The sequence below is a fragment of the Dermacentor variabilis genome, chromosome 5 (assembly GCF_050947875.1).
Source record: "Dermacentor variabilis isolate Ectoservices chromosome 5, ASM5094787v1, whole genome shotgun sequence".
Taxonomy (NCBI): Eukaryota; Metazoa; Arthropoda; class Arachnida; order Ixodida; family Ixodidae; genus Dermacentor; species Dermacentor variabilis.
Window position 1 is genome coordinate 190,208,606 of NC_134572.1, and position 24,019 is coordinate 190,232,624.

Here is a 24,019-nt window from a genome sequence, read left to right on the forward strand (position 1 = left end):
GTATTGATTCGTCACGTATAGTAGCGCAACTGTTTGTGCTGCGCCTTTCGCTTGCGCTTTCATCGAAGGAAAGTTGTGGTAAACTGGCCAGCACGCGAGCTCCCTTCCTTGCTTTATGCACCGCTATGCGCCGCTCAGAGCATGCATCCATGCTTTATTTTATTTTTCTTTCATATCTCGGCGGCGAACATCGTGGGAACCTACCAGTTTAAGGCAGACGCCTTTGAGATACGCTCTTCATTTCAAATTTCGGCAAGAAGAGGTATTATCACACCTGTCAATACCTTGCACTTTTGTTTTTTGCTCCAGCAAAGTTGTTACTTATGCAGCACTCATGTGGTTACATTTTTCGCATTCGCTGACACGAAATTTACGACTGCAGTTGTTTAGACTACAACGTGTATGGTCGAGCTGATGGGAATAAGGATAAATCGCTTATGTTACTGAAAATTTTTCCACCTGAATGGAACTTGTAATTTTTTTGTCTTGTAAGAAATCCTAAGTTCACTATCAGTTCGAATTAAACTAGGTCCCTCACTGTAGCTTAACCAAGAGTTCAACTTACCAATGTTTATCAAGAAAAAATCACTGCACCCTTCACAGCACCAGATATCGACGTTTTATAGATGAAGCGTGGGGCCTTTGGTAGCCTTTCATCGGGCTTTCCATGCGAGAGCTGAAACTTTACCATATGGCAGCTTTTTTCACAAACTTAATCACTTGGACTTTTAAGTTTCTTAATTCCTTATCATTTGGTTTACCTCCTCCCAGAGCACTATTTTGTATGAAACCAAGTCGTGGCACAAACTCAACGCCAAATCACCGGGTCATAAAAACGTGCTATGCCTTGAGCATTGGATCGCAGAGGCCGACTGGGCCACGTTGGAATGATATTTTGCTTTTGTTTTTTACCTCAAAAATCTTTCTTCAAGTGTCAACATTGCGGTAAATTGTGGCGTAGCGAGAGCGCACCGCGGATCAATCTGGCGCCCAAGAAGTCATTTCCTGCGTCCGTTTCCTGGCCAACCGCTCCTGCCATTGTCCAGCGTGAATTGCACCAATATTGAAAATGTAGCCTCAAATGCTTTTTTTATTTGAACACTGTCACCAAACTTGTGGTGTGCAATAAGTCATTCACTTTCTACCTTCTCACTTATTTAACATATCACTTTACGTTAGCGGTCTTTCGTACGGACGCAAATGTCAGTCGACGGTATTTCAGAATAAGGTCCTTGTTCATGCTGGTCTTTGCAGTAGATACGTAGCAGGTACATACAAAAAGCTTGCCAAATACCATTCGTCTTTTCTATATTGTAGGATCCGAAAAATAAAATTACTGTCCAGAAAGTGTAATCATCTAAGACGATCTTGCACTACATGGCTCTGGTTTATTGCTAGACACATTACACATCTTTTAAAATTCGTAGGAAAACATAGCTTTCCAGTCGGAGATCTTGCTATTTAGTGATGCATTGCAGCCTGCCACCGGACAATTGCACTTGTTTGTTATAACTTCTACCAATTTTTCTCCTTTGACTCCTTGACTGCTTCCTGCCTTCTTCGCTGAGGTACAGGGACTTATAATTATTACTTCAGATAAGGGCTACCCTACTGTCGTGTTAGCATCAGCTGTTGCTTTGATTTTGTTGCCCGACAGATCTTTCAAAGCGTTTTTTTTATTTGCCTTGCTTCAGACGCAATCTATAACTAGTAAACTAAAATGTAACTTGTTTATGGTAAAGCAAGAGACTTTTAAGCAAGGGCTACGAAGGACACCTTAATTAAACGGGATACTATCTGAATTATGAATAATTAACGTAACAGGTTCGCTTTTATAGAAATCACACTTTGGGAATTGAGAGAGAAACTGCTAAAAGTGTTTTAAATATGACTGCAGGTTATTGTGTTGCCATGCAATGGAATTACAGACGTCCGCATTTTTGATGGGAAATTACAGTAAATACGACGGCGCGTTATTGCAGTGCTCTGGAATGAAATTACGGACGCCTGCCCATTTTAAGCGAAATAGTAGCCAACCGATGCTACTGGAAAAAGTCCAGTAAAAACAACGCCACATTTTGTACGATATACTTAGCCACACACTAGAAAAATTGTTATTTTACAATACGTTCTTACGCATCGCTTATAGCAGACTGTGCAACTGCGGAAAGGTCTTACTGATCAAATATGATATTCTATCTGATTCAGATATCACTGTAGTTATAAAAAACATGCGTTGCATAAACATTATTCCTGGGAACTGGAAACATTTCTTTATGTTCTCAGGCATGCAATAGGGGTACATAAAAAAGCATTTCTTGTAGCAGTCATGCTGAAATTACAGCCGCTGTTTGCCGCAGGAAAGCAAGCTTTTTTCATGTATACTACTCTCACATTAGTTAGCGTCATTATGCAATATAACTGAGTCATCTTGAACATTCTAGATTCTGACGCACTGCGTCTCTCGTTTCGGATGCTGCATGAGCCTCGGTGGCAGCTTATCTGTCGCATCGTTGAGACTCACCTTCCATGTGACCTGGATAGACTGGGAGTCAACGGCGACGGCTTTCACCTCCAGAGGAGGACCTCCTGGCACTGCTCGGAAGACAGAAGAGGAACACCGTGGAATGGGCAGAGCCCTCTACGAGCATCATTTCGCCATATATGCTCGTAGCCTTTCCTTCTCAGATATTTCCGCCTACGTATTTAATATTACAAGTCAATACTGGATACTTTTTTTTAGATCATGCACATTTTTTTTGAAATTGCCAGGAGCTGCAAGCATAATTGCAGTCATCGAGCTGGATTGCTCAAAAAGGTTACGTTGCCGACACATGAAATCCAAATGCATAATCAACGAATTACCAAAATTTCACCAATCAACCTTATAATTAAGTACTCGACGTCACATTGCAATTTACGAATTGCAGCAGTGAGTTCGCAAGGCGTATCCAACTGGAATTAATTTTCAAGATGACACCAGTTTTCAGATAGTAGCTCCTGAAGTCGGCAACGAAATACGTCTGCGTCTGTTACTTTGGTGCTTGAATGCGTAAACGACCTATTCGGAAAACAAAAAGTGAGTGGAACAACAGTGCGTTTTTATCACATGGGGGACGGCACATATCTTTAATCCAGTGCCATCCTGATTATTCGCTCCAACTGCACATGCCTCGGAAACGTACTGCCAACAATTCGTAGACAAAATTAAAAATGTATTTAGTGGATTGTTAATCATACGTTCATGCATTTTCATATCTCATGCAATTAATGTCCGCCGCTTCGAGTAATTCAGTTGAAGGACTCCAGTTACGCCACATGCCATAGGCGATTCTTAAAAATTCTGTGTGGTCTCAAAAAAGAAGCACCCCGTACGTGCGAAATTGTTTTTTTAGGGCAAATACGCAAATTATTATGTAATTTAATGGGCTACGGAGACTGCGTCACCTAATTTATTTTACGAAATGAAACAAAACAGGGACAAAATTAAAAAGGTATCCCACTCTTATATTTTCTTTCCTTATAGCAAGCGCGGAATTAAGCTGACGAATCTCTCCTCATTGCTGTGAACTCCAGAAAATGCAAGAGAAATTTTTTATTCCAGGCACACTCCTGCAACTGTGAATAACAGCTCAGACGTTGCCTTAAGAATAAAAATATGTGAATACAAATAAGAAACCAATGCAATAAGTGTGATCAGCAACAATAGATTTAGAAAAGGAAAGATAAGTTCCAAAAAGGAAAATGTTATTTCCTCTGCCTTATCGTAGACATAAAATTCTGGTTGAAAGACACAGGATGCGATGCTGCTGTTAAACTAAGTAAACATGAAAAACGGTCATGCCGACGTCTTCAATGTAACGCAAAGTCGAATATAGTAAAAGGTGATAGTAAAAGGTGATATAATGTTACAATAAACCAAACTAAGTCTCCAAAAAAATGTACAATGCCGTATCAAGCTTCCTATGTTTTCGTTTAAGCCCATTTTCTTTGCCTAGCTGCTCCTACTCGCTCTCGCTGCCCACGCAACACAGTGTCAGGTTTCTCGTAACTTTGGTACAGAGCAGATTTCACTGGTGATAAATTGCGCCATTCTACAAAACTGGAGGGCCCAGAAGAAAACATTGCGCGCACCGTTTTTTAGGACGTCATTTAGTAACATAAAAGCGCACGCTTACATATTACAAGAAACCGCTTACCCTCGATACCTGCGGTCACTTCCAAATCCTTGCTGGGGTCGCCTATGCCGATGTCGTTCTGAGCGCGAACTTGGCAGCGGTACGTGTAAGCAGGCCTCAGAGGCCTCACAGACACCAGGGTCGCAGTCCCTTCGACCGAAGCGTTTACGGCTGCACCTGTAGCGGAGCGTGGACAACGGCAAATATTTTTGAGTGTGGGCATCATTCATGGTGGCGAGCGGCGCTTTCGTGAGAACCAAGCTTTCCGTGAGTTTGATGTAGGAATCTCCGTTCATTCGTTCTGTTACATGGCTATTTTCCTTGTCATTACCTCTTACGCCATAGGAGGCTCAAGACCACAGAAAAGTATATAACATTAGAAGACGCGCGAAATTACTTGAACATTGAATTAGGCGTCAGTTCGAGATTTGACGCTGAGGAGTTAGTGGATCTCACAAGGAATATACTCAGTTTCACATTACATAGAAAGCGCGCCCTGTGATGGCGATGTCACGTGATGCATGCTCCACGCCACAACACGCGGCGGTGTGGACACGTTAATGCCCCTCGAGAAAGCTCATTGCTTGCTTGACAGGTTTAAGAGGTCACTCAGAGCTAAGGGAGGTTTAGCTGCCCAGTCTTAGGAACTGCATTCTTTTACGACTAGCACTCGACCCTCCCGAATACTGTTTCTTTGTTTCTTTCGTTTTCGTCTGAGGATAGAGTGTAGTGCGTATTGGACAACACTTTTGTTGCAACGATTTCAAAATCACACTTCCTCGATTCACAATAATCCCTCGTGAATAACGACCAGTGTATGCCCCAGGATTCCCTAGTGCTGTTTTCCGCCCCCCGTGTGTTTCATCAAGCCATCTTACCAGTCTCGGGCGTGCATTGTACGTGGTATGTGGAAGCGGCGTTGTTGGTTCCTACGGAAGGCGTCCAGCTGAGCTTGAACGAGCGACTCTTCACTTCAGTAGCCTTTAGGTCAGTTGGAGGCTCCGGAGGCTCTGATGGTGGAGAAAAATTTAAGCATAAGCCTTATAATTGAGACAGATGCTCAATATTCAAAAGCGTAATAATTTCATATTCTTAATGAAGCTAACACTTTTTTTTTTGCGCTTGAAGGGAAATTTCAAGGTTATACAGGTTTATGTTTCGAATGTGTGCTGCCTGCTAAGCAGTGCAGCGGCCTTGAGAATAATTATCATCCTGAGGAGTTATTACGCATCCTCCTAATTGTGTATACACTTACAAACTCCAAGTATATTCGGCTACCAAAAGCGGGAATAGAGCAAGTGATCTCGCAACCAGAGGACAGACGCCACATCTACTTGGCCAACGCACTTAGTGTAGATGAACCACCATAAATTTAACGCTTGTACGTTGGAGAAGCCACACGTAATCATGAAGGATTCCACTTCTTTCTAATAAAGAAACGAGAAAAGAGGAACGAAAAAAAAAAACAACGCTTTCGAAACTAACATACAAAGCATACAGCGACTGAAAGGGGTCTTTCGCAGGATGTCACTGTTATATTTCTATGAGCTTCTAGTGTTGGAGAAATAGGATGAAATAAAAAAAACAGCAGACCACTGGCGAGATGTATATAGAAGCCAGTCGTATTCAGTAATTTTATTGCTCCTTCAATAGTTCCTCATACTAGTAGATTTTTTATGGAAAGATAAACAGCTACGCGGTTCCCGCGTGCTGTGAAGACCGGCGTACACAAGATTTCATGAGCCAGCGAGGCAAAATGGCGCATTATGACTACAGGCACGCTGCAGATTTCAGTTACAAAGGCGTCCAGCAGCCACCGTGATGGACCTTCCGCAAAAAACTGAACCTGTAGTCGGCACTGAAGTGCATTGAATCACAAGACATGACTTCTATGGCCTAGTAGACACACGCCACTGTTAGCAACCACTGCATTCGGCGATGAAGAAGTCCCATCGCTTGACATTATTGCCCTGGGCAAAAAACAGGCACGACACGAAACAAAATGGCTATAGACACGGGACAAGCATCCCGTGTCTATCCATTTCTTTAGTGCCGTATCAGTCTTTTGTTTTTGTTACCCTGTTTAATCATGTCGATTATGCATCAACTAGGCCCTCTGAAAGTCCATTTAAATTACGTAACGTCCATCTTCATCGTCAGCTAGAACACGAGCGTGCTCCCTTTTTAAAGACGGGGTCTTAAATGATTTCCCACGAGGCTGGCGTATCTGGGATCCCATAATATTTAACTGCTTCCAGAAATAATAAACGGCTCTTTCGAGTCTCCAGAGCGTCGTAGCCAGTCGAACACATTATGAAAATTTAGGTCTCAACAAAACAGGAAGCGGCAATTTGTCGCAGAGTACAAATCTAAGGTATGGGCGTAATTACCGCCAATTTAATAAACATTAACCATGTTGCACATTGCCTCTGTAAAAAAAAAAAGTGCACTGCGGTAGATGTAGACGCGTTAAGGCAAAGCCGACGTACGACACACTTTTGGAAAATGAAGCGAGTTCGCTTGGAATAAACAGAGCTCGCGCGTGGCAATGTTTGAAAGGTGCCCAAAAGAAGTGAGAATTCGGCTCAAAGTAGGTATAAGTAACGGCACGGACGTAATTAGCGCCAATAGAGTCAAAAATCGACCACAATTCACCATGACTGGGGGTAGGCTCGCCTGACCTCATAGTAAAAGAAAAAAGCGTCCAAGAAGACTAAGGGCCAAACAATGAAACCCTCCTTACCTCAGTAAGGAAGCCTTCATTGCGGTGAGGCCACCTTATGTCACTTTGAAAGCTTCCTTACTGAGGCACCCTCAGCGAAGGCTTCCTTCGTGCTTCCTCAGCGTAAGGTGACTGCGAAGCTTCCTTCATGCGTCCTTACGCAGCTCCTGACCCTGAATGAGCGCTTCACCTCACTGCTTAGCCACGTTATGTCTGCTTGCGCATGCGCACTGTCGCCCGCCTGCGGAGAAGCGCGAGCACGGTACGTCTTGCCAGGCATGTTCGTTTCAGTCGCACGTTCGGCATGAGTAGCGTTCGTAGGCGTTGCTAGAGTGTTGCTAGGTGTTGCACGCCAGCGTTGCTGGAGCCTATCAAGTTCTGCGCTATAATGTGGTACTTTTTTTTACGTTTCTTAAACAAAAGTCGAAGAAAGCGTGCACGCGTCTCTACATCAGCACTTCAATTTAGAAATTATGCGACGATACATCTTTTTATTGAATAATGGTGTTCGCATAAAGCTCTTAAGAGATCATCTCGAACCAAGGCATGCGGCAACCATTCCTTACCTAAGGACCGGTGAAGGGAGCTTTCAGAGTATGCTTGCTTCCTTCATCGGTCCTTTGCTCTAAGGTTAGGAAGCGGTCGAAGGAAAGGAACATTTCATTGTTTGTGCCTAGGTCTACGTTATCGCACGTGAAATACGATACGAATAATATACGAAATTGCTGAATAATGAACATGGCAACGAGACAGAAAGAGACATAATAGAGATATATAATAACTCACAATGATCAAATAATTTGAACCGCCATGTGAGCACGCGTTCAAGTGCGCTGCATAGTTTCAAGTGAGCTAAACACGACTCTGCAAATGCGTTACCTGGCTCCAGCTTGGAATTACCACTTATATCCATACCTGCATCGGCTTTCGCGTCTCGCCTCATGCGTGCGGACGCTTCGGATGCAGAAAATGCCGGAAAAGGCCAGGCTTTCACGACTTTCCACGTCGGCTGAAGCTATCGCGAACCAAATGCTTCACGGCCACTCGGCAATCCGTGACAGTACAGGGCTGTACACGCTTCGGCGACACCATATTATTATTGAATCTCACCCGAATTGGGCAATCATCTAGTTTGTTAGAAAAAAACACTAGCGCAATTTACGTGCGCGAGTGACAAACGTGTGCACGCAATGTATCTGTCCTTGATGCGCGGCCCCTCTGCCCGTTACATCCTCGCGCAGCGTGCGCTGTGAACGTAATCGACATTGTGGCAAACACTGTCGAAAAAGAGTACTGCCCACGTAGCGGCCGCGGCCACTCAGGCAGACCTCAAGCGGCAGCTGGAAAAGGGCGTTAGAGAGTTTTAGTTTAGGGGACGCAAGGCGTTGGGGCCCCTAGCGCTTGGGTGCTTTTGCGTTTGCGTACGCAAGCAGAAACATGTTATAGGTTAGCGGCCCCAAACGCAAGCCGCATTGAGGTCGCAGGCGGTCGCAGCGCCATCAACGTTTGATCTTTGCTGCGTTATCATTTTTTAAAACATGAAATTAAGCATATGAAGTAAGGCACATCACACTATTTTTATTCAAAGCAGTTAATGGAGAGGTTTCGAGTGTCCCGTATTCAGGTAAACGCAGGCTGGGGCCTTGGGGCGGAGTCATGAATGGGAGCCCCTGCATGGTGCAGCTACCTGGTGGCGCAAAGCTCAAGCATACAAAAACAGCTAATATTGCAGTAAGCAAGTGTATTTTACTTTGCTGCGCGTATAAATTTTTGGCAGCAACACAATTAAGCCAGTGCCGAAAATTTACACCGGCAGCGAATTATAATAGACTAGGTTACCGCAATATTAGTTGTTTTTGTATGTTTGAGCTTTTCGCCACCAGGTAACTGCACCATGCAGGTCGCTCCCGTTCATGGCTCCACCCCAACGCCCCAGCCTGCGTTTATCCGAATACCGGACACGCTAAACCTCTCTAATATTTAGGAAAAAGACGACGTCTGTCGACACTTGGCGAAATATTTATTACATTATCTACCCGCTAGCTACTCGTAAGTTCTCCTACATCGCGAGAGTCACGTGGGTAACGTGACCACTTAGGGGCAGCGATGTTTTCGGCCCGCCAAACAACGCAAGGACGCAAGTAGACGTAGCCGTCTGCGCAGGCGCAGTACCGTCGCCCTAGTTCTTGCGTACGCAAGCCGCTTGCGTCCCCTAAACTAAAAGTCTCTTCTGTCTTTCAGTTTGAGCGTTACAGAATTATGGTTCCTCGTTTATTCCGAAGCCTTCATGTCTGCAGCTTGCCTCTAATTCGTACTCTACGCATTTTTCCGACGCAATTTACTTTTAAACATTTAGTTTAATAAGAGAGAGATAGAGATGAAGGGGAAGGCAGGGAGGTTAACCAGATATCAGTTTCCGGTTTGCGACCCTACACTGGGGATGGGAGATAAGGATTAGAAAGAGGACTGAGAGGAATGCGTTAATAATAAAAAAAGAACACGCACACAGGGAGCCACACACACACAAAAGGCGTTCCAGTTAAAGACTTTCACAAAGGCCGGTAGATCGCAAAAAGCGCAATAAGGAATTTGCGTCTGCCGGAGGGCCTAGAAGAATGACGACGTAGGCTGCACTTGCGCAAAGTGCGTTCGCGTGTAACGAACGTCGCGTGTGGTAGTGGTGCTTGTGAAATGTGTTCTAACGTCAGTCGAGGTGGTGGTACTTGTACGTCGGTTGTACTTGTCAAAGGTTGGCAACAGCTTCGCTGTACATCCACTTTCACAGGGTCTATAGAAAGCGGATGTCTTTTTTTTTCTTTTGGCCATGCACACTGAGTGGATAATTCGATGCGAATAAAAGCGACATGACTTTTGAACCTGAGCATGCTTCATATGTCGGATACCTTCGCCTGACTTGATTTTCACATGAGATGCAGCAGCCATGTACAAATCGGTAACGTCGCATGTCTTATATTTTTCGCTTAAAACCTTCTGCCCTATCCGAGTTCGTAAGCAGGATGTTTCCGCTCTTGCCTAAAGCATTGAGATGAGGCATTTGTTGCACTTATTTTTGTCTCTCGATTCCTCTTGAGAGAGAAAGTGAAATTATCATTAAAAGTATTTTGATGTATGCATGTTATGGTACGACTATTAAGAAAGGTGCTAAGGTATTAGCTACGTGCCAAATTTCTCTGGTATTTTTCGACAAATCGTCGCGTTAAAATATTTTTTGTCTAAACAATTCTGCAACCGTTACATGCCTGCTTAACAACTTTATTCAAGAGAAAATGCTCTTCACCCCCGTGTTAGAACAAGATGTGTCTTGAATGGTTGATTGCTGTGCTAGTTGGTTCATCGCAACTTATGTAACAGCGCAAAAGAATAATAAGGAGGGCGTGTTCCTATACGCTTCTTCCATTCTGTCTCTATCGTCGCTCCTTCCTTATTTTTTTGCCTAAGGTCTTCGTATGCATGATCGATGTTAACGACGTGCCTGACCAACGAATACTCAGTTCATCAAAACTGAGAGCTGGGCAAGTTGGCGTGGTTTCATCTTAACGAAAACGTGCGCGAAAAAGACATCGACAACAAAGAGGGAAACGACAAACATGAGCGTCCGTGTTTGTCGGTTCTCTTTTTCTCCTCTGCTTCTTTTTTGCGCACTTTTTGTTAAGATTGAAGTACTCAATTAATAGTCGTAAGAAAGATTGACAGCGATATTACAAATATACGTCACATGATTCATATATTGTCGTAAAATTTTGCGACTGTTAAAATAGTAGAAAAGTCTAGCAAACTGTTGTGAAATGTGAAGTGCTAGGTACTACTATGTGCATATGACCTGCGTGCTTTGGACTGCCTCAGCCGTCGGGCACTGCCACTCAAGCCAAACCCATAGCTTTAGCAAGCCCACATATTTGTATGGTCAATATTTAAAAAATAAAGCAGTTTCATTATTAGCATGAACATTATTGGAGTCCATTTTAATAGTTCACGAACCTCGTAACGACCCTCGATGTCCCAGATAAAGATATATTTAAAACGGCGCAGTTAAAGACGGGAGAAGCGTAAAAAATTTGACAAGGACGGGCTCAGACTTGTGACTGGATTTAGTAAAAGGGAACAAAATGCATATGCTGCCAATCCCTCCTACATGCAGCACACGGTTAACAAATGAAAAGTCAACGAACACCACGATTAATCATTCGAGCTGACAGGGCCCTGCATCGCAGTTGCGCATGGAATCTATTGCGGCACCTCCTAGACGAATGAAAGACCAAGTCATACCAGCGCGACCGCCTGGCCCGCCTCATGCACACCATCACACAACAACAAGGAAAAGACGCTGTTATCAAGAGCCTGGAAGCCAAGTATCTGCCGGACACGCCAACGGAAACCCACCCGCCATATGGGGGGCTGCCCAACGCGTGGCTCGACCGAGACATTACCATATCAGAGGTACGGGTAGCGCTGCACGAGCTCAACACCAGCTCAGCAGCCGGCCCCGATCTCGTTACCACAAGATGCTACGCAACCTGGACGATGCTTCGATAGAGGCCCTAACCCATTACTTCAATGAATGCTGGCATTCGGGCAAGCTGCCGCGACAGTGGAAAACGGCAAGAACGATGTTGATTCTGAAACCGGACAAACCACTGGACATCGGCAACCTGCGTCCCATCTCACTCACGTCCTGCGTGGGCAAGGTGCTGGAGCACGTGGTCGCCAACCGGTGGCAGGAATACCTAGAGAAGGAAGGCCTCTATTCTGACACCATGATCGGCTTCCGGTGCAGACTCAGCACACAAGATGCCATGTTACAACTTAAACAAGAAATCATCGACAACAAGACACAAGACAGCAAAGTAATTCTGAAGCACGATTTACAAAGTGCATTCGACAAAGTCAAACACTCAGCCATATTAGTACAAGTATCAAGACTCAACATGGGGGTAATGAGCTACAATTATATTCAAGACTTCTTGACCAACCGCACAATGGAACTGCACGCTGGAGACCTCAAGCTCCCTGAACACAAGCTTGGCTGTACGGGTACTCCGCAGGGTTCGGTCATCTCGCCGTTGCTCTTTAACCTCGTCATGATCGGGGTAGCGAGGGCAGTAGCGGGGACCGGCGTCCGGCATATGATCTACGCTGACGACATTACCCTGTGGGCGGCCGGCGGTACCGACGCCAGCATCGAGCAACAGCTCCAAGCGGTGGTTACCGCCATTGAGCAGCACCTTGACGGCACAGGCCTAATGTGCTCGCCCGCCAAATCCGAACTGTTCGTCCTCACACCGCTTCTACTGGGACGGAAGCGCGCACCCCTTCGGGAGTGTGACCACATCAAGATTATGACTGCACCGGGGCAACGCATCCTCGAAGTTCCCCAAATCAGGGTCCTGGGTCTGCTGCTCAAGAGCGGCCGCAACGACTAGACCATCAACAAGCTTACCACCAAGGCAATGGACGCCGTCCGGCTTATACACCGAGTCTCTACACGATGGGCGGGCATGCGTGAAGACAGCCTCGTGCGCCTTGTCCACTCGTTTATGATCAGACACATCACCTACGTTGCGGCCTACCTCAACTGGCAGGTCACTGACAGGACCAAGATCAACACGCTGATCAGACGGGCTTACAAGACGGCGCTGGGCTTAAAGGGAAGCTGAAAGCTTTTCCAGAAAAAATGAGTGAATAGCAGTACGTCATGGTGTTCAACCCTCTGAATTCGAATATCGCATCGAAATTGAGCGAAAGAAAGCGCAAACAGATTTTATTTCGACGAAAAGTGCAGCAGCAGACTCAAGGCAGCTCGCGCGCCTCGTTTCCGCCTGTGATTCGTCGGGTGCCTCGTGACGTCAACAATGGTGTTCGTCCGGACCGACTGCTGCCGCTACACATGAAGCACGGGGCAAGGTATAGTTTGGTGCTGTTTTGCTGAGACGGTCACGGAAAATTTCGAGAGTTTGCGTTTCTCTGAGGAGTTCGGCGTTAAGTCCAAACCCCACGAGAGCGACTTTGCGCGCGACAGCGACGGCTTCGAGCGACAAAACAGGCCGTCTCTTGAACAGATCGCTCGGTGTTATCGCTCGATCGCTTCGATTCGTGTCTCGTTTCTCTAAATCTAGAACTCGTTGCTCGTCGTCCGGAAGTGCTATGAGCGACTAGCCAGAAGTACGAAACCGGAACTGGATGTACATAACTCAAATGCAAGAATAAATACCTGCAAGAATAAGAACCTAGTGCAAGACCTTCAGAAATATTTTATGCACCATTTTACAGTAAAATACATCGGCTTAAATTGATGAAGTACGCGTCACGCTAGTTTCGGCGCGTGTATTGCTGCCCTTATACCGGGAAGTCGCCGCTCAAAGCCATCGCTCGCGTGGAGTTCCGCTTGTAGGCGACGAGTGAACGCGACAGCCATCGCCTCGCTGGTCGCTGTCGCGTGCAGAATCACTTGTATGGTGTTTATACTTTACTCCTTACATGTACGAGCCGATTGAGAAGAGCCTGCCTCACCAAGAAGCAAAAAATGCTGGTGCATGCAGTGCTTTCTACGCGAAGGCGAAGTGTTAGCATCTCTTTGTGTTGGAAATGTTCTTTGGCGAGTATGTTTTTTGCTAAGCTGCACTCATTGATCCAGTGAGTACGTTTCCGGGCAAACAACTGTAATGTTATGTGCCTGCATGCCTCCTCGTAGAACGATAGCGGTGATGCGACCTTCGGCATTTGTGCGCTGCCCCAAAGCTGTCGACAATCTACCCAGACGGTTTAAAGGCGGGAATAGTTTACCGGCTGTTGTAGCACGTGAACCTTCATCAGCGCGCCATCCGCACGCTACTTGTAACCGGCGAATTCCGTCGGCTACGTGAGATAGTCGGTTTTTCTATGTGCGCGAGAGTAGGGGGAGCGAAGCGTCCTGGCGTGAGCCGGCTTTCCAACACATGCAAACTTCACACTTGCACTGCGTTATGGTAGCTACATGCAGGCTGTTTCACAACGCACGTGCGAACAGAAAATTCGCGGCGCTTGGGGATGAAACCTGCGTCAAGGGTGGGAGATAAACATACACATTCCGTTCCGGGCTAACACGAAGGAGAAGCCAAAGCATGCATTATTGATAACCTCTGGTAGTAATAGTCGTCACGGAAGCGGTTAGAGCACAGCACTGTTGTTCTTGAGCGCTTGAAGTTCTTTCCCTTCACAGCAGCCTCCCACTTAGCTGAAAGCTTCTTGTCTTGCGGGAACTAATGGAACATCGTCGCGGCCGCTGGTGTTCGTGCAACCGTAGGCTGCACAGAACGCCGGCATGATCGGCCTGCAAGTTCAATTGATGCTGCGCACGCCAACTACCACCCTACATACACACAGGGTCGAGCGAAGCAGATTAGGACGGCACGCACGCAGGAATAATCAGGTTCAGGCACGGTTGCGGAGACTGCGAAGGAACGAAACACCAGTGCTGACGTCACTACGCGGTTTCCGGTCTCCGCTCGCATCGTCAGCGTCAGCAGCAGCACGCGGCTCTCGATGGGGGGCGGAGCTACAGCTCAATTTTAACCGACAATTACGTCGCTCTAAAGTGAAAATCCCTCCAAAATTTTACCTGCATGGTTTATAAGGTTCCCGCATCCGTATATGAGCATCTTATTGAATTCGACAGACTCTTCAGCTTCCCTTTAATGGAGACCACGAGTACGGCTCGGCTCCTGCAGTTCGGCGTTCATAACACCCTAGCAGAAATAGCCGACGCGCAGCTCGCTGCGCAAATGGAGCGCCTCTCTACCGTCAAGACGGGTCGCAGTATACTGACGTCCCTGGGTTACAACCCCCAAGCTCGCAGCCGGCAACCGTGCGGGATCACAGAGGAGGCGCGGGCCCACATTTACGTGGACCCCATCCCGAAGAACATGCACCCAAAGTACAACCAAGAACGGCGGCAGGCGTGAGCCAAGGCCCTCACCGAACGTCACGTCCAAGACCCGCACGCCCAGTACGTGGACGCAGCTTAATACAAGCGGAAAGGCTTCGCGGCAGTGGTCGTTGCAGCGGCTACCGGCACCAAGACAACGGCAGCGAGCGTGTGGTGCCCGAACGCCACAGACGCTGAGGAGGTTGCCATCGCTCTGGCGATCACTGAGGCCGAGCGTCGCATCCTGCTCAGCGAATCGAGGAACGCCGTGCGCAACTTTGCCAAGGGGCGAATATGCGCGCCTGCGGCCGCCATCATCGGCAAGCTCCAACTTCAAGACCGCGGCAGCACCATCCGTATCAAGTGGTTCCCGGTGCACGCCGGCGAGTGCGCATCCTCACCGAACCACAACGAGACGGCCCAATCGGCGGCGCGAGCGCTTACCTTCCGCGCCCCCGAGAGTGACCGTTCCGTGTGGTGGTTCGAAACTATGGACAGATTGACCAGTTTTTCCGATCTAACCAAGTGTTACCGCTTAGCTCGTCGGACAATGCCGCTTCCGCACCCGGCACTCAGTCAGGAGGAGGCCGTAATCCTGAGGCAAATACAGACCGCGTCGCTCCTCGCCCCCGCAATGACATGTGTCTCCAACTCGATCTCAAATGAAACGCCTCGATTACTTCTCGATTGATTTGATCTCTTTCCTTGTAAAGAATGTTGGTGTCTCCGAAAACAGTTCGGCAGCCACTTGCTCGACAACGCTTGCCCAGATGCAGATATGCCTCACCTCCTAGTAATTGCTCATGGTCCTTTAGCCTTTTGTTCAGACATCGATCACATTGGCCTATGTATGTCTTTCCACAACTGGTCGAAAAGTCCGATTTGGCATGGGACCGGTGCACGAGTTTGACGTCACATGCTGATTCGAGTTCCTGCAGGGTTTTCAACCCGCACGTGCGATGTGAAACTTGTACCAGTTGTAGCAATCTTGAGCACATTATCTTAAAAATAATAACAATATATGTGGAAGAAAACAACCTGATAACTCTTTCTCAGCATGGTTTCATAAGCGGATTTTCTACTGTCACCCACACTTATCGAGGCAATGGATGACATTGCGCAGCCCATTAATAACTACTCACAAATTGATATAGTTTCTTTAGGCTTCTCAAAGGCCTTTGACCGTGTGTCACATTTTGAACTCATCTCTCAAGTTATAAATTTGAAAAAGGAACCATAATGGACTGGATTAAAAATTACTTTTCACATCGCCACAAGTTTGTGAAATACAATGGACATTGCTCTGACACTGCTAAGGTAATTTCGGTTATCCCGGAGGGATATGTTTTGGCTGCACTCTTCATAGACGATATTGTAGAAACAGTTGATCTTAAAATTAGGTTATTCGTGGACGATTTCATGCTCTACAGTGTAATTAAAGACCGTAACGATCAAGTAAATGGTCCTTAGTAATTCTCTGAACAAGGTAGCCCAGAGGTTTGTAGAATGGCAGATGTAACTAATGCTAAAAGATGGTCATAATGACAGTAACAAATAGGAAACGTAAACTTTCATTCGCATATTTCTTTAACGACGTAAACCTTCAAGCGGTAATTCCGTATAAAAACTTAGGTCTTTCAATAACAGCTGACCTTACCTGGACAGCCCAAGCGCAACATGTGTCAAAAAAAAGCAATGAATCGGTTAACTTTTCTTAAACGAACCATCCGTAATGCTACTAGAGAAACCAAGCACTTGCCATACGCCACGTTCATTAGACCAAACCTGGAATATGTGGACATTGTGTGGCTTCCATTCGTAAATACAAACATTTCAGCACTTGAGAGTGTGCAGCGCAAGGCGGTAAGGTTCATCTTTAACCGCCACAAGCGAACCGATTCACCTACTGAGCTTCTGCATCGCATGGGGCACTGCACTACGAGACAGAGCAAAGATAAACCGCCCGATGTTTTTTTATCAATTGCTGAATTGTCACTTGAAAACTAACGCGTAACTTTCGTTAACATAACGAGACAAGGGAAAGAGTGCCAAAAGCATAACCCAACTTAAAAAAATACTTCTGTGATAACAACAAGGTTTTCTTTTTTCCTTCTAGTAATCCGGGGATGCAACGCGGTTGACCAATTTTATGCCGCACAGCCAACACTAGAAACGCTTGTAAAGGAATTTGATAAATTTCTGCCCCCGCCAAAGTGACAAACCCTGTGTTTCTTTAATTTTGAAACGTTTTCATCGTTTTTCTTTATCGAATACAATGCATGTTTCTGTGTATTTTGTGTATTCTACGCCTGTAACTGTACTCTCACCCATGCGAGTGACAGTGAAATAAAATAAAATAATAAACACGTGCTAGGCTTTTTCCAAGCATAAGTTCGCTCATTCCCTCAGTGGGTTTGGTCATGGCCTAGGCTGCGATCGTCTCTTGTAAGAAGCAGCTCACCATCAGTGGAAGCCAACTCCGACAGCCTGTCGCTTCCACGGTCACACTGACAAGGTTAAATAAATTATGCAGAAGCCATCGACGATGACTGTCGATGTAAGGGAATAACCCTAAAAAAAGACGAATGAACGAACATGCAACAGCCCCCCCCCCTACTCCTTGCCGCCCCTTCTCTCACCTTCCCGGAGTTCTTGCGTGGAAGCCTCGGATAGCGAACGCGTCCGCTACATGCTCCCCTTGATGTGGCGCCGTCAACGCCGTCAGTGTTCGACCAAAAGCGCGCTTACGTCTGCGGCATACACTTCATGGGCGACGCCACATCGTCCACAATCGCCCAAGTCCGACCCACCCATCAACATGCCACCAACCACTAAAGTGGCTGAAATAGCCAAAGAATGCAATTCGTTTTAAAAAGACAAATAATTACTCTGCGAGATTGTGGTCTGTGATGAATCGCATCAACGTAGATTGCAGGGATTCGAACAGCGGAAAAAGTGGGACTAGACATCAGGTGAAGACGACGGGCACCTCTTCAATTCCATTCAACGTACGCCAACCAGTCCAGTTATGCACACTCGTGCATCCATCCACGTTGCGAAAGCTTCGTGGATGCGAGCCCTGCAGTGACGCGCGGTTTTCCTGGCACGCAAATTCAGGATACAAATCACCTTGCACGATGAGCTTGATGTTGAGGTTGTCGGCACCGTAGGCGTTGGAAGCATGGCAGGTGAAGAGAGCCGCGTCTCGACGCTCCACCTTTGTAATCACGAGCAGTGACGCAGCATGCTTCGGGGAACCGGGCGTCTCCTCACGGAAAGTGTAGCTGCATTGAGGGATGGATGCATGGGAAATTGACTGAAATACCGAAACGACGAAGCCTTATAAACATAACAATAATAATAAAATAGGCTGATGATGATGATGATGATGCATCCTAATAAACAATGCAATAAAGTGAGCGTACAGTGTGCGCATACGGCACCTTTTTATTGCGAAAGAAGTGCACGCCAATATTCAAGATTGGCATGGGCCTTCTAATATGTATGGTTCTTATAAATAAATGTAGCAGCATTATGAAACCAAGAGACAATGAACCAGCAGAGAACAAGAAAAATTTATTGTTTTCTTTTATCTCAGTGAAAAATTAAGTTTTGATTATGGTTAAGTTTTCTATGACCTGAATAACAAAAAGAAAATCAGGCCTTTGGTTTCTTTTTAATTTTATCGCTCATGTATACCAGTGTAAATGCGGAGATAAAAATTATTCTTTTACGGAGGACTAATTCTCTATGTTTCGAATACCAATCGAATATTACACAATAACTAGCCTTATACGTATCCAAAAAAGGCCTACACGGTATTTTCAAATATCTGAAAGTAGCACACATTTTGCAAAATTCCACAGTTAAAGTCTGGTTACTGCTCCCAGTGTGCTAAACAAATTTTCACAAATTGTGGGAAGTGAAACAATGGCAAAAGATTTCGTGAATGCACAAACAAATTGAGTAATGCAAGCTTTGTTTTCGCCATTGTGGCGGAAGCCTAAATGAGAACTTGAGATTTTTGCATTGAAACTAATTTCGCGTTTTCAGCAGTGTAACCATGTAGCAGTTTTGTCTTGCACACTACAGCCAGTGATGCATTCTTTTTGCCTTTAACATGTGTATAAGGCATGCAAATGCATTAGCAGCTTTTCTTGTGGGCTGTATTCGAACAAGTTCCGATCTTGTTTCGTCGGCCATTTATTTAGCGTTCTTAAAAAGCGTCGTACAGAAGCCATTCATTCTTCAAATGCTCTGAAGCATAACTGCGAGTCGGCCTAGTTGGAACATATTCATATTTATACTTTTTGTGCGCAAACAAACAGGGACGAAGAATAGGGGCAACACAAGGACGAGCGCTCGTCCTTGTGTTGCCCCTATTCTTCGTCCCTGTTTGTTTGCGCACAAAAAGTATCAATTCAAATGCTCCTTTGCAACCAGGCGCTAAAAATAACACAACCTAATCCTGTTGCGTACTTAATGCGAAAGTATTAAATACCCGATTACGCAAGAAATCCGGCTCCGGTGGCCGCGGCGCAGCGAAACGATAGTAACCGAAATGGCCGCCGGCGCTAAGAATAAAACAAATCGAAATGGTCCTATTGACTTGCAAATTCTTCACAAAGATTCATCTAAACAAAGTACAATAATGGCTTCGACAAAAAAATTGCTACAGTTCAGTGAGTGGCAATCGAACTCCGCCCTCCGGATGCGAGACGAGCCCCCTAACACGACCCCCAGCTACTCCACTATTCTGGCTGACCAAAGGTGTGCCTGGTCCGTGCTCCGTCGCACACGTCACGTCTAAGCCATCTATCGCCTAAAGGTGTGGCTTGTGCGCGCCCCATCGGGTACGTGACGGTGCAGTCAACGGAGAGGAGACGGCGCCACGTCATGACCGCATAAAATTAGCGCGCTGCTTTCCGCGCGTCACTTGCACTTCGAATTTCATCGGTGTTATGTCTATAACGATGGACTTTCGCTTCCAGGTAATGAGTCCACAAAAATGAACGCACTGCCTTCCACGCGTCACTTGCGCTTTGGATTTCATCGGTGCTGTGTCTACTCCGGTGGACTTTCGATTCCATGGAATGACTGCACAAAAATGAACGCACTGCATTCCGCGGTTCACTTGCGCTTAGGATTTGATCGGCGCTGTGTCTACTCCGATGCACACTCGACTCCACGTAAGGAATGCATAAAATGAGCACACAGCAATCCGCGTGTCACTTACGCTTCGGATTTCATCGGTATTGTGTCTACTCCGATGCACACTCGACTCCACGTAAGGAATGCATAAAATTAGCGCGCTGCATTCCGCGCATCACTTGCGCTTCGGATTTCATCAGTGTTGTGTCTACTCCGATGCACACTCGACTCCACGTAAAGAGAGGATTAAATTAGCGCGCTGCATTCCGCGCGAAACTTGCTCTTCCGATTTGATCGGTGCTGTGTCTACTCCGCCGCACACTCGACTCCACGTAACGAGTGCATAAAATTAGCGCGCTGCATTCCGCGCGTCACTTGCGCTTCGGATTTCATCGGTGTTGTGTCTACTCCGATGCACACTCGACTCCACGTAAAGAGAGGATTAAATTAGCGCGCTGCATTCCGCGCGAAACTTGCTCTTCGGATTTGATCGGTGCTGTGTCTACTCCGCCGCACACTCGACTCCACGTAACGAGTGCATAAAATTAGCGCGCTGCATTCCGCGCGTCACTTGCGCTTCGGATTTCATCGGTGTTGTGTCTACTCCGATGCACACTCGACTCCACGTAAAGAGAGGATTAAATTAGCGCGCTGCATTCCGCGCGAAACTTGCTCTTCGGATTTGATCGGTGCTGTGTCTACTCCGCCGCACACTCGACTCCACGTAACGAGTGCATAAAATTAGCGCGCCGCATTCCGCGCGTCACTTGCGCTTCGGATTTCATCAGTGCTGTGTCTACTCCGATGCACCCTCGACTCCACGTAACGAGAGGATTAAATTAGCGCGCTGCATTCCACGCGAAACTTGCTCTTCGGATTTGATCGGTGCTGTGTCTACTCCGCCGCACATTCGACTCCACGTAATGAGTGCATAAAATTAGCGCGCTGCATTCCGCGCGTCACTTGCGCTTCGGATTTCATCAGTGCTGTGTCTATTCGATGCACACTCGACTCCACGTAACGAGAGGATTAAATTAGCGCGCTGCATTCCACGCGAAACTTGCTCTTCGGATTTGATCGGTGCTGTGTCTACTCCGCCGCACACTCGACTCCACGTAACGAGTGCATAAAATTAGCGCGCTGCATTCCGCGCGTCACTTGCGCTTCGGATTTCATCAGTGCTGTGTCTACTCCGATGCACACTCGACTCCACGTAACGAGAGGATTAAATTAGCGCGCTGCATTCCGCGCATCACTTGCGCTTCGGATTTCATCGGTGTTGTGTCTACTCCGATGCACACTCGACTCCACGTAATGAGTGCATAAAATTAGCGCGCTGCATTCCGCGCATCACTTGCGCTTCGGATTTCATCGGTGTTGTGTCTACTCCGATGAACACTCGACTCCACGTAAAGAGAGCATTAAATTAGCGCGCTGCATTCCGCGCGAAACTTGCTCTTCGGATTTGATCGGTGCTGTGTCTACTCCGATGCACACTCGACTCCACGTAACGAGTGCATAAAATTAGCGCGCTGCATTTCGCGCGTCACTTGCGCTTGCGATTTCATCGGTGTTGTGTCTACTCCACTGCACACTCGACATCACGTAAGAGTGCATTAAATTAGCGCGCTGCATTCCGCGCATCACTTGCGCTTCAGATTTCATCGGTGTTGTGCCTACTCCGATGCCCACTCGACTCCACGTAAAGAGTGCATAAAATTAGCGCGCTGCATTTCGCGCGTCACTTGCGCTTCGGATTTTATCGGTGTTGTGTCTACTCCGATGGACTTTTGATTCCATGTGATGAGTTCACAAAAAAAGCGCACTGCATTCCGCGCGTCACTTGCGCTTCGGATTTCATCGATGCTGTGACTACTCCAATGGACTCTCGACTCCACGTAACGAGTGCATAAAGAGAGAAAGAATGAAAGCACAGGAAAGGCAGGGAAGTCAACCAGAAGAGCCCCCGGTTTGCTACCCAACACTGGAGGTGGTGGAAAAAGTAATAGAGAGGGAAAATGGAGAGAGTAAGCATTGAGTGCTTGTGGGAGAGTCACTATACAGAAGGACACCATAAACAGTCTCTTAAGCCGGTGCACTTGAAGTATTGTACTAGTGCACGAATCGCTTTTCATGCCAGTGATGGGTGCGGCCACGGTCCGACTATGACTCGGTGAGCAGTCTTCAGTCCAGTACGTGTAAAGTTGCCCGCAAAGAGAGCCGTTGTACATCGTAGCGAGGGCAGATACGCAATAGGTGCTCGATGGTTTGCTAGAACCCACAGGAGTCGCACATCGGGCTCTGTCATTCCCAAACGATATGAGCATGTCTCCGCGAATGCCACTCCCAGCCACAAGCGGCACAGCAATGTTGTTTAGCCTTGGGAAAGGCTACATGGCAGTTGTAGCCGTAGCCTGGGGTCCAGTTTATGTAATCGGCAATCGAAGGCACTTGAACTCCAGACATCTTATGACTTCTTGCGTGCAAGTAGGCGAAGTTCCCTGGCATCGTCCTACCGCGCAAAAGGTGTTGGACGCGTCTGGGTATCTTCATGGGCAGGCCGGGCGGCCTTGTCAGCAAGGTTGTTGCCGACGATGCCACTGTGAGCAGAAATCCATTGAAATATGATCTTTTGCCTTCTTTCTAGTGCCCGGTGGTGCACTTCCCTGATTTCGGATATCATAAAAGGAGCGCACTGCCTTGAGCGCGTCCCTTGGTCTTCGGATTTCATCGGTGCTGTGTCTACTCCGATGTACTCTCGACTGCACGTCATCAGTATATAAAATGAGCGCGCTGCCTTGCGCGCGTCACTTTCTCTTCGGATTTGATTGCTGCTGTGTCTATTCAAATGGATACTCGACTGCACGTCATAAGTGTACAAAACGAGTGGGCTGATTTCAGCGCGTCACTTTCGCTTTGCATTTCATCGGTGCTTCTTCTACTCCGATGGACTCTTGACTGCACGTCATGAGTGTATAGAATGAGCACACTGTTTCCGCGCGTCACTTGCTCTTCAGATTTCATCAGTGCTTTGTCTATTCCGACGGACTCTCGATTCCACGTCACGGATGTCTATAGCGAAGGCGCTGCTTTCGGCGCCTCGCTGGCTCTTCGCATTTCATCGCTGCCGTGTCTACTGCAGTGGAGTGTCGACTCCATGTCTTGTGTGTATAAAACGAGCGCAATGCTTTCCGTGCCGTGACTTGCACTTCGGATTTCATCACTGCTGTGTCTACTACGATAGACTCTCGACTCAACGTCATGAGTGTATAAAATAAGCGCACTGTTTCCGCACGTCACTTGCTCTTCGGATTTCATTGGTGCTGTGTCTATTCCGAATGAGTGTCGACTCCACGTCACGATTGAGCAAAATGAGAGCGATGCTGTACGCGCATTATTTGCTCTAAGGATTTCATCGGTGCTGTGTCTACTACGATGTACTCTTCACTGGTAGACTCTCGATGCTTGTCGAAAACATCAGTCGAAATCTTTTCACCAAGGGACTATAATGCTTTCGCATTCCCACTTGAAATCAGTCTGAAGTGTGCCGAATTTCGCTTACATGAAAATGAGGAATTTTTGTTTAAAACCTATCCGTCCCACGGGATTAATTGCCGTTTTTTTGCACTCGTCATTACAGGCGTGGTACCTAATTATGCCGTACTAAATACTGTTGACTTAAATACATGAGCCTGCGTTGAACTATTACTTTCGTGAAAGAGCGTAGTTTAGGGCGTGTTGGCTGAAAACTGAGGTTTTTTTAGCGCACGAAAAGGGCCGAAGGACTGTGGCAAGACGCGGACACAGCGCTAACTTCCAACACTTGTTTTATTCCACGAAGCGGTACACGTATATATAGGGAACAGACACCACCGTACGCATGCGCATATGTACTGATTTTTAGTAAGATGAGACAGCAACGAGACACGTGTGGGACGATATCGCAGATGAAAAATGACCATGCATAGCCCAAAAAATTTTTTTTGTAATTGCAAGATTAAAATGTCATCTCCATCAGGCCACCCTCTGTGTCACGTTTAAAAAATC

The 24,019-nt window shown here is 46.7% G+C and overlaps 1 protein-coding gene across 1 annotated transcript in view; it reads right to left on the reverse strand.

Moving 5' to 3' along the window:
- Positions 1–24,019, reverse strand: part of LOC142583408 (cell adhesion molecule Dscam1-like) — a 680,687-nt gene that overhangs the window by 542,099 nt on the left and 114,569 nt on the right. Inside the window, exons 14-17 of the mRNA XM_075693861.1 lie at positions 17,951–18,105; positions 5,057–5,188; positions 4,200–4,355; positions 2,525–2,595 (exon numbers count right to left, since the gene is read on the reverse strand). Of these exons, the coding sequence (XP_075549976.1) occupies positions 2,525–2,595; positions 4,200–4,355; positions 5,057–5,188; positions 17,951–18,105 (514 nt within the window). The remainder of the gene's footprint in view (positions 1–2,524; positions 2,596–4,199; positions 4,356–5,056; positions 5,189–17,950; positions 18,106–24,019) is intronic.